Raw genomic sequence first — 12,080 nt, 5'->3', positions numbered from 1 at the left:
TTTCTCTAGCTATAAAATGTTGATGTTCTGAGAAGGAAACTTGCAGACTTGAGAGCATGGAGGATATGTACAAGTGTAAGCTGTGTGGTGGTCTTTTAGCCCCTCTTCAGTGGGAAGACTTAGGTTTGAAAGGGAAATGAAGCTATGAGAAGCAATTGGTTAGCTAAAAAGATGGTGTCAAAGAATTTGATTTTCTAGGGGCTGGGTTGTGGCTCAGTGTAGCACACTTGCCTGGCATGCATGAGGCACTGGGTTCGAGTCTCAGCACCACATACAAATAAATAAAAATAAAGGTCCATCAACAACTTTAAAAAAAAGAATTTGATTTTCTAGAAAGTGGTTTAAGGTATGGGCAAAGTGGGTGGGTGCTGGCAAAGGGTGTAGGCTTTGGCTTGGATTCTGGGGACAAGATGACTGTCAGGGAACCAATGACCTAAGTGGGAAGGCTTTGAACTATAAACCCAAATATTAATAAGGATATACGTTTGCCATAAAAAGAAAAATGCCTGGAAGAGATGCCTAGTAATTAAAGGGAAGGGAGTATGGGGGGCAGGGTCAAGAGGAAGACCCAAGGTCTCAGCATATAATAAATGGAGCTTGAATTTGGGACTTGTGTGGTGGTAATAAGATCTCACAGGTACCATCAACACTCGGTAACATGGAACTCAGTGGCAGACTGCAGCAATGGTATGGTATAGGAATGTTCTCAGGCTCTCTTCCTGACTTCTAGATAGACCTTTCCCATCTATGAGCTCGCTGGGCTTTCCTCAGTGTCTGTTCACAAACATTTGCAAAGAGAGTACACTCTGGTGTCTCTTTTTAAAAGGACACTCATTCTGTCAGGTCAGGGCCTGACCTTTAGAACTCATCTAATTTTAATTACTTCTGTAAAGATCCTATCTCTATATACAACCACACTGGAATGAGGGTTTCAACGTAGAAATTTGAAGGATGGACACAGTCACTTGAAAACGGAAAGTGAACTTTGTTCAAAAGACCCAGGAAGCTTGGAGGAATGACACACAGGTAGAAATACTCATTAGTATGAGGCCGCATATTGGAAAAGGAAACTGAGCTGAAAAAATCAGATAAAAATAGAGAAGGAACGAAGGTGACACCACCAGAGGAATTCATATTGGCCACTGTTTTTTTTTTTTTTTGAAGAAAAATAACTATGAAACTGTTTCTTCCAATATTATACAGTAGAACTCAATATACAAGAAGCAATTTAGCTTAAAATCATGGGCAAAAGATTTGCAGAGACACTTCACAAATAGCCAACAGATGAAAGTGTTCCGAATCATTAGTTATCACAGAAATGTACATTAAAAACATAATCCATAGCAACCATCTATCACTCAGAACAGCTAAATGGTAAGTGCCAATCCAAATGCTGGCAACCAGAATTCTTACATTTTTGGTAGGAATGTAAAATGATGCAGCCACTTTGCTAAAAGGTCTGGCAGTTTCTTAAAAGCCAAACATATATTTTCCCCTGTGATCCAGAAACTTCAGTCCTCAGTATTTTCTTAGGATCCTAAGAAACTCCAATCCTAAGTATTTACTTAGGATCCACAAACATTCATCCAAAAATGTTCACAGCAGCTTTATCACAATCCCAAACTGGAAAAGTATGTGCCCATCAATGCATATAAACAAACCCTGTTATATATAACTCTGTTAGACAATGGACTTTTCACTCAGTTATAACAATGAACAGACATTACATACAATGTAGATAAATCTCAAACATTATCTGAGTGGAAGAAGCCAGATGCAAAACAGTACCTACTTGATCATGTTAACAAGAAATTCTATAACATGTTAAATTAATCTGTTGGTGAACAACACTGAAACAGCTGTTTTACCTGAGGGTAAAGTAGGGGCTGGGAACTGATGAGGGAGGAGCTTCAGGAAGTATCCTGGGGTGAGGACGATGCTCTACATCTTCATCAGAGTTTGGGTCATATATGTGTATGAGCTTTCAAAGCTCGCCTAACAGAAACTTCAAAATCTGTGCATTTCAACTACATAAATTATATTAAAAATGCCAAGAAACAAATTTTGACATGCAATTAAGAGTATCCTGATAATTCACTTTTTTCCAGTTTTATCAAAATATAATTGACAAAAATTATATATATTCAAGGTGTACAGTGTGGTGATTTGATATATGTAACATTATGGAATGGATACCACTATGAAGTTAATTAACACATCCAGTACCATATACTATTACCATTTTGTGTTTGTATACGATAAGATCAACTCTCAGCATATTTCAAGTAAATGATACAGCATTATTAACTATAGTCACCATGATTTAATTAGATCCTCAGAACTTATTCATCCTAACTAAATGTCCGTACCCCTTCACCAACATTTACCCCATTCCTGGCAACCACCATTCTGTGTCTATGAGTTCAGCTTTGTGAGATTCCACATATAAGAGAGGTCATATAAGCATTTGAACTTGTGTCTAGTTTATTTCACTTAGCATAGCATCCTCCAGTTTTATTCATGTTCTTGCAAATAGGAGGATGACAGTCAAGCACTCTATCACTGAGAACTATACTGAACAGAAGTGGTGAGAGTGGGCTTCCTTGCCTCATTCCTGAACTTAGAGGAAAAGCTTTCAGTTTTTCACCATGGAGTATTATTATGTTAGCTGTGGGCTTATCATTTATGGCATTTTTTAATGTTGAGGAACATTGCTCTTAATTTGTTGAGAGTGTTTAATCATAAAAGGATGTGGAATTTTGTCAAATGCTTTTTTCATATATATGGAGACGATCATACATGTTTATTCTTCGTTCTGTTAATGTGGCACATCACATTTGTTGATTTGCATACATTCAACCATCCTTGAATGCCAGGGATAAATTGCACTGGATCACGGTATATAAACCTTTTAATATTCAAATTTGGTTTGCTAGCATTTTGTTGAAAATTTTTGCACCTATTAGTTCACCAGGTATAAATGGCCTATAATTGTCTTTTCTTATAGCGTCATTATCTAGCTTTGGTATGAGGATAATGCCAGCCCCATAAAATGAGTTTAAAAATGTTCCCCTCATCTTTTTTCTTGAAAGAATGAAACGTTTTGACACTAATTTTTTTAAATGTCTGGTATAATTCACCCACGAAGCCATCTGATTCCGGATTTTTAAAATATATTTTTAGTTGCAGATAGATACAATACTTTTGTTTTATTTATTTACTTGTATGTGGTGCTGAGATTTGAACCCAGTGCCCCACACGTGCCAGGCAAGTGCTCTACCACTGAGCTACAATCCCAGCCCCTGATTCTGGATTTTAAGGAAGATTTTGATTATTGATTCAGTCTCCTTACTCACTATTGGTCTGTTCAGATTTTCTACTTCTTTATCATTTATGCATGGTAGGTTGTATGTTTCTAGAAATTTATCAATTTATTCTAGTTTATCCAAATCTGTTGACGTATGTTTATAGTAGATTTATGATCCTTTGTATTGAAATAGTATCATGTAATATCTCCTCTTTCACTTATAATTGTGTTTGAGCTCTCTTTTTTTTTTTGCTTGGTTAGTTTAGTTAAAGATTTGTCAATTTTATCTTTTAAAAGAATAAACTCTTGGGGCTGGGGTTGTGGCTCAGTGGTAGAGCACTCGCCTAGCACGTGCAAGGCCCTGGATCCAATCCTCAGCACCACATAAAAATAAATAAATAAAGGTACTATGTCCAACCACGACTAAAAAATAAATATTTAAAAATAAAAGAACGAAGTCTTAGTTTTATTGATCTATTATCTTAATAATCTCCATTTCATTTCTTTCCTTTTTTGGCAGTACTGGGATTGAATCCAGGGACTTGCACACTTTACCACTGAACTATAGCACCATGTCTCCCCAATCTTTTTTTTCCCCCTTGAGAAAGAGTCTAAGTTTCCCAGGCTGGCCTTGAACTTGTGATCTTCCTGGCACTGCCTCTGAGGAGCTGGGATTACAACTGTGTGCCATCAGGCCAAGCTTCATTTGTTTCTGTTGTAATCTTTATTGTTTCCTTCATTTAGTTCTTCTTTAAATAGTTCCTCAAAGTGTAAAGTTGAGACTTTTTAAAATTAATTCCTCGATTTACTTTTAATTGTAGAATGTAGTTTGTGGGTTTCTAGGAGTTTTCATTGTTATCATTTCATTTTATCCGTTTGCTCAAAGTTTTTCACAATAAAACGTTGGGGGAAAAATATCTTACACAGATGCTGTATGAATAAGACACAGAAAACAGCGATTCTAACTGAAGCAGGGGTAGAACCCAGAGCCCTCCACTGGGCCTCTGTCCTTCTTCCTGAGGTGGCCTCTAGGACAATTCCCTGGAACTCTGGGAGTCTGAGAAACACAGCTTAAAATGATATACATATCCCACCTCACCAGGCTAGGAAGATGGGTGCTAAAATCCCAGGACCAATAATAATCCTAGAAGGGATGAGATAATAGTATCACAAGGGTTTCTGCTGTCTAAACGCCTGCCCAAACTGTGATCTACTAAAATCACAGTATCAATTTTTTTGACTTGTCCTGAAAGCAATTTCATTTATTTTTTTCAAAGAAGTATCAAGGAGAATGGCTACTTAGAATTGAATTCTGATCAAACAGGAAAGGCTGGTAAGTGAAGGAGAAGGGATAGGTCATTGGGCAAAGGTTACCAGGTGACTCTGGAACTTGGGATAGACAATGAAGGGAACACTAGACACCAATCAAATATGTCTCTTAGGGCTATTCAAAACAATAATCCAGCCAGATATTAACAAATGAAGAGGAAAAACAAAAAAGCATCCAAAGAAACCAAAGTGCCTGCCAATAGAACTAGTGTGTTCAGGTTTGAAAAGTGTGAATAATAGGAGGAGGAGTGAATCCTCACGGAGGAACACAGAAATCTTGCACAAAAAAACAAAACGAACTAAAAACAAAACAAAAACAAAACAAAGAAACCTTAAGTTATGATCAAAACAATGCTCCTTTAAAAAAAAAAAGTCTGGCATGGACCCTTGGTGTAGTTTCAGGAAAGCTATTGTAAAACACTAAGAAGATAAACAGAAAAAAGTTAGGAATACTTCTTAGATTTGATGGCTTAATATTAACAGAAAGCAGACTGACTTATCTCCTCTGTCAAAAAGAAGGCTCTTCAAAACAGAAAGGTTCATTTACACAACGATGGATGTCATCAAAGGAGACCCCAGAAATAGTATCAACAATAGCCGAGGAGTTTAGAAATCAGGAGAGGTGGCATCAGGCATAAAAAGGTTTCTGTGTCCCAAAGGGAAAACAAACAGACTGGCAAATATTGGTTCATGATCTGATGCAATTTGTGGGAAATTCTGGGATGAAATATCACACGGAAGTTCAATAAGCCCTTGTGAAAGGAATCAAGTGATTACCAGCAGGGCTTCACTGTGAACTAACCTCACATCTTTTATAGGGTGTTTCATTAGTAATTTAACAAAGTCTTATTGGACTAGGCTGCATGATTATACAGTCCGAATGATGTAAGATTCTGTTATTGATCAAAGAACTGCAACTAAATGTGTGGCTTAGCAAATGGAATGTCAGAATAGGGTTCCTGCTACAGTAGTATTCTAGTTTCTCTATTTGTCTTTCCATGATCTAGAACTCAATTGTGAAAGCAGAAGATGACATGATGCTAAAAGTAGGAGAGTAAATATTTCCAAAAGGTATTTAAAAGATATTGATAGGCTGAAACAATGGGATTAAATAAATAAGAGAAAACTTTTTTTGAGGGATACAGATATAAAGTTCTGTACTCAGAAAATCAATTGCATTAAGTATAGGATGGGAATAAATGGAATATTTTAAAGACTGACATCTGTAATTTGACTTTAATTCAGCGGATGTCATTGTAGTTTGATTGAATGCAAATGTAAAACCAAAACCAAGAAGTGTAGGGCTCTAAGAAGTTCTGCATGCTGTGAGCTGGTCAGATTGCACCTGAAGCATTGACTTTAGTTCTAGATGAGACAGTTTAAGCAGGAATTGATAAAAATAAATGCCAGGGCACAGCTGCAAACCATAGAATGTGGGAAATGACTGAAGGAACTGCAGAGGTTTAGGCTGGAGAAAATGAGGCTAAAGTGGGTCAAATATCATCCTCTTACTTCCAAAGGCTGTTAGAGGACAGGAATGATGGTTCAAAGTTGGTTCAGAGGCCAGACCATCAGCTAAGGAGAAAGGAATTCTCAATACAGAGCAATAGCTTTTTAAAAAAAAAAAAAAACTGGAACTTTTTAAAAAAGAACCGGACTGCTTTGTGAGGTCGTAAGTTGCTCATCCCTGGAAGTGTGCTAGTACTAATTAGAAAAATAGTGGTTTGAGATGTCATAAAGATGACTCATCACTTAAAGTCAGCAAGATGCTGGATTTGATGACCTCTAAAAGCCCTTTCAAGAAGAAATTTTAAGCTACAAGAATTTCACTTTAGTCAGTCACTCAAACAAAACATCAGGAGGTTTTTTATACAGCCCAAGTGATACCGTAAATAACATTATTGATTGCCTATTCCTTCAGAATTTAAAAATCCACCTAGATGTAACAGATAGCTTTGGGGTTATTAATGAGGCTGAGCAAGGACACATAACAAACATGAAATATTACCTTGACAGGATATGAAAAAAGTTTAACAAAACCAAAATCATCTCCCGTGGCCAAGAGGGAACAGTCTTTGGTGAGACTGGCAGCATTGACGTCCGTCACGTCGCTATGTACTGGCCAGATTCCCTCACAGGTGGGCCCCAGAACGCAGGTCCATGAGTCCCATTCTATCTTCTCAATCTGCCAGGGGAGGAAGGAAAATGACAGTTTTGCACAATCTAGTTTCTTTTGTTTTCAGAGGATCCATTTGCAGCTGAGTGGTTCTAAATGATGACCCAGGCCAACCTCAGGCACTTGAGTCACGTGCTGAGGTGCACAAACGCCAAGTTACTTATTTGGAGTAGTATCTGCATTATTTTAATAAGCAACCCACTGAAGTCAAATATCCAAATATTTTTCCTCTAAATCAAAGGTACATTTTGGAATTGTAGAAATCTGATAATAGTAAAGATTTTTAGTTTTTAATCAGACATGTACAGTCATATAAGCCATAAACAGAGCAGGGTTTCTCAACCCCAGCACTGATGCTTTCGTCTGAATAATTCTTGGTTGTGGAGGAATGTCCCTTGCTAGGTGGGATGTTTAGCAGTATGCCTGGCTTTCATCCACCGGGTCTCAGTACCACACCCCTGTCTGTTGACATTGCCAAATGTTCCTGAGCTAAAGTGTTTAATGGGATGATCACTTAGCAAATTATTTTCAGAAATTATAAGACATAATTTCTTTTTTTTAAAGAACCAAAGCAGTGGTTTTCCTTGGAGGGAAAAGTAAGATTCTGCAGCTTGCTTAATATCTTTTATGCTCTACAGAGACTATCCCCCAAATTTGAAGAGCTGTTCACACGGCATTGCCATGAATATACATTTCATCCTTTAAAACTGTTTTGTCTGAAATTCATGGCTAGATTTCCGATTTATATGTTAAGTCCTGACAACATTGAGGCGTTTCTTTTTTTAAAGCAACAACAATAAACAATAATGACAACACTATGTTTTTGGCTTTCCGGGGGGATTTTTTTTTTATCTCATTTACTTTCTTTCGAGATCTGCTAGTTCATCTTAGTGTTACAGTTTCTTTAGGTAAGCACTGTCTAAAGAATATTTTAAAAATCATTAGAGAATCATAGCTAAAGTTAAAGCCCAGACCACTCCTTGCTTTGCACATTGCTAGTGCCCTTGGCCTCCAGTTCTTCTGTTTTTTCCTTGCTGTGACTGCTTAGAAGAGAAATTAAGATAAATATGTAGTCAGGGTTTTAGTCACCTCATAAGGTGGTATACACTTTTTAGTCAAAATTTATCCTTATTTAACATTCTGTGCTTCTCTTGAACAATGCAGAACTGGAACCAAAAATGTGCGGCTGGCCCAGTGACTTGGAGAGTCCCAGGCAGGACCAGAGGCTGAAGGGACTCCAGGTCGGTCACTTGGCAGTTACTTCCATCTTCTGAGGCAGAAGTGGGGTCCTCCAGCCCCTCATGACACTACACCAACCTTCACAGGAAGAGAAGCAGGCAACCATCCCCCACAGGCTCTGGAAGCAGGCTTTTCAGCCACTGACTTCCTTCCAGGTTCCTTTTCTGAGACCCTCCTTGTCCATCTCCAATCCCTGCACTGGTGCTGGCTTTGTTAGATGGGCAGGAGAGTGAGCTTGGTTCTGCTCAGCCTGTAGTGACCCCAACATATCACTGTTTGCTAGATCTGGACACTCTGCTCTCCAGGGGAAGCACGTGCCTAAACTTGTTGGAAGCTAAAATATTGCATTTAAAATGGAATTTTAAGAATGATCTGGCCCGACACAGTAGTGAATATATTCCAGTGGCTCAGGAGGATCACAAATTTGAGGTCAGCCTCAGCAAGTTGGCAAGGCCCTAAGCAACTTAGTGAGACCCTGTCTCAAAATGAAAAAAAAAAAAAGAAAAAAGGACTGTGGATGTGGCTCAGTGGTTGAGTGTCCCTGGGTTTCAATCCTTGATGCGCGTATGCAAACACACACACACACACACACACACACACACACACACACACACAAACATACACACATATAGAAAAGACCTTGTAATTCCTAAAACTCCAAAGGATTAAACAAACTTGTTAAAAACTCTCATCTTCCTTAGCACCTTGAGTGAGAAGTATTTTTAATTATGTCATTCATTCACTTAACATTTGCTGAGTGTGCCAGTTACTTCATATGGCTTTGTTTTAATCCTCCACATCTGGCTTTATGTGCTAGTTATCAATCTCATTTTACAGATAAATCTCATTTTACAAAACTCAACATCATTTTGTGGAAAAGGCAATTGAAGCCCATGGAGAGGTTGCATCCCTCAGGTAGCATGCTTAGGAAACAGAGGGGGAGTCACACTAGTTTTCCTCTAGTATATTGTTCCTTTAACCCCACCTTACTGCATCAGGTAGATTTTTAAGTGGATGTTTTAATATTTGTCATATTTAACATCTTTCTGGGTAAGCTTTTATATGAGTTTCATCATTGCTGACTCTTAAAAAATCTTTTTGAAAAATACTTTCAAAGCCCTTTATGCTCCGCTAAAGGACTGGTGGATGACCAACTGACAAGCTATCTCTTTGGTGATCTTAGTAGTGGTACTACCAGGGAGGTTGGCCTAGAAAACATTAGCTGGAGGACTCCCAAACTCACATCATCAGGAATCAGTCTCTGGAATAATAAAACCAGAGAATGCAAATTTACTCTTCAGAGCAAGACCCTTCCATTTTGGTCAACTTTATAACCCAAATTTACCTTTTGTGCATATTCTTTTATGTCATGACTGCTTATCTGTTCCAAGCCAGCCTCAGCTTTCCTCCACCATTTGGTTAGGTTGTATTTTATTTGGGTGTACTAATTTGGGGGTACTAGAGAGGGAAGGAAAAAGAAATCTGAAATGATGTATAACGATGCTTATAAGGTACACAGGAGAAATTCAAGGCAGCTCAGGGTCCAGACTGTGGAGTGACATGTGGACCCTCCAGATTAGATCACAGCTCCATGGTTGTCACTCTCTTGCAGTCCTAATTTCCTTATCTGTAAATTGAGACTGACAACTCTCATCTAAAGCTGTTGTGAAGATTAAAAAATGTACAGTGCTTGGCATATTCAACCAATGTTTGGTGAATGAATGACAAGAATCTTACTCAAGACTGTAAGTTTCTTCATATAAAAAAGTTAAAATGAGAACTAATCACAGATAAGGCAATTGGAACTGGGGAGTAATGTCAATTCAGTAATCATCAGTTTCCAAAACACAATGCCGTCACCTATGACAACTTGTATTTTTTAAGTACGACATGTATACTCCCTTTATAAACAATGGAAATATTATGAACGTACCTATGTCCCATTGCCTTTAGGAGTGCTTGACAGTACTGTGATATTTTACAACACTGGCCAACGAAAGCCAGAGAGGCCAGGGCTTGTCACTTAGTGGCATACCCTTTCCTCCTCCTCCAAAGAAGCAATATTTCCTATTGTTTCATCAAAGGTTAAACAAATGACTCAGCTTGTCTCCAAGGATCAAGAGGACTTCCTTGGGGCTTAATCATGGAAAGACATTTGGATAATCAAGATCATTATACCAAGACCCTGAAAGAGGTACTAACCCAGAAAGAAACCCATCTTCCAGGAAGGCATGCTTATGATTCAACATTCTACAGAGGCTTTGATTTCAATTAAAAAAATACATATAAGGATAATAATGACACGAGAAAAAAAAACATGGAATGAAGAAAACAGCTTGATACATTGGAATGGCTGGGCTGTGGACCACTTATTTAAAAAAATAATTTGTTATTATTGTATATGATATTGTTTATTACCACCAATAGACATTGAGAAAATATTTCAAAAATATATGTCCATGAAAAGCTTTGCACAAAATGACATGCTGAATGGAAAAATAGGTATCCAAAGTGTTAACTTATTGTGTGATGGCAAGAAAAATGAAGCAGAATGCCAACTCTACCCTGCTCTGTCAATGGTTCAGTGACTCCATGTCCTCAGAAATTAGGAAACCAAATTAAGCAATGATTCAGTCTTAAGAAATGATCAAGCTTAAAGGTAAGCTAAATGTCATCCATACTAGTGAATATTGATAGTTTTTTTTAAAGTTAACACATTAACTATACACAAAATATATTTTTTAAAGCTTTGGTTATGATTGTTACCTCTGAAGGTCTTATAATATGCCTTTTGCCTCTTGGAGCTTCAAAAAAAAGTTGTTCTTTGGCACCCGAATTAACTTGCAATAATTTTCCTGGGATGACAGAAAGGAGACAGATGATTAAGTTGTGCATTTATCTTTTTATTATACAATTATAAGTTACCACTATTTTGATTCATTCTAATCAAAGTCTCATAAATTGAGTAGATGCATGTTAAATTATTCAGAAGGGCATGTGAAAGAAATAACATGACAAGGTACAAGTCCCAAAGCTGTGATTTTTTAGAATATAGAACTCATAAAATTTGACCTTGAATATCCTTCCAATAGAAGAATCAAGCTTGATGTTTTACTCTGTTGCACTGGAAAATAGCTACAAATCTTCAAAGACTGACAAAATCAATTTATTTGTACTTTCCCCTGTTGTCTCTTAGCATATAAATGAAGTGAAGCAAATGGCTTTTGCAAAAATTCTAGCATTTGAGGCAAGATCCTTGTTGTGTGCATTGCATTTACTCAGGTCTAAATTGTAAATTTGCCTTTAAAGTTAGAAACTGAGCGGCTGGGGATACAATTCAGTGGAAGAGCACTTGTCCAGCTTGCGTGAGGCCCTGGATTGGATGTCCAGCATAGCAGCAAACAAATTTAGAAACAGAAAGGACACATAAAACAAACTATAAATGCTTTCTTCCCCACCCTGTCTTACTTGGAAGTTGGAAAAGATGAGACTAACTGCAAACAGAATGTTAAGCAAATATAATCTTTCAGTCTGACATAGAACTATCATCTTAATTTTGATTAATATTGAAAAAGAATAGATTTCCTAGTTTCCCTCCTATGATGGCAATAATCTTTTTTGGCTTGAAAATTTTAAAGTCTCAAGATATATACATGGTCTGTTATTTTTTTTAGCATTTTTTAATTATGAAAATTTCAAACAGATATGGAATTGTCCAGCTTCAATGAGGCACTCATGGCCAGGCCTGTCTCATAAACTCCTCTGACCATCTCACCACAGTTTATTTTGAAGCAAATCTCAGACATCATAATATTTGATCTACAAAGAATTCAGCATATGTCTGTATAAAATAACCTTCTTCCTTCTTTCACCCCCCACCCCCACATCTAAGTATATCTAGTAGTCTTAAAATGTCCTTGGGAAAAAAATGCCCCCCAAAATGCCCCACAAAAGAACTCTGTGGTTATATCACATTCTTTAATGTTTAAGTAGGCACCAGCTGGGTCTGAAATCTAGCTCAGCTAACCT

At 37.5% G+C, this 12,080-nt stretch overlaps 1 protein-coding gene across 2 annotated transcripts in view; it reads right to left on the bottom strand.

Moving 5' to 3' along the window:
- The window catches only part of Eml6 (EMAP like 6), a 258,148-nt gene that overhangs the window by 44,587 nt on the left and 201,481 nt on the right, over nt 1-12,080 (bottom strand). For both annotated transcript variants that reach the window (XM_026399927.2, XM_026399928.2), the window contains exons 24-25: nt 10,818-10,906; nt 6,645-6,821 (exon numbers count right to left, since the gene is read on the bottom strand). In XM_026399927.2, the coding sequence (XP_026255712.2) occupies nt 6,645-6,821; nt 10,818-10,906 (266 nt within the window). The remainder of the gene's footprint in view (nt 1-6,644; nt 6,822-10,817; nt 10,907-12,080) is intronic.

This window comes from Urocitellus parryii, chromosome 12, assembly GCF_045843805.1.
Source record: "Urocitellus parryii isolate mUroPar1 chromosome 12, mUroPar1.hap1, whole genome shotgun sequence".
Lineage (NCBI taxonomy): Eukaryota > Metazoa > Chordata > Mammalia > Rodentia > Sciuridae > Urocitellus > Urocitellus parryii.
This window is presented reverse-complemented; position numbering and strand designations above follow the sequence as displayed.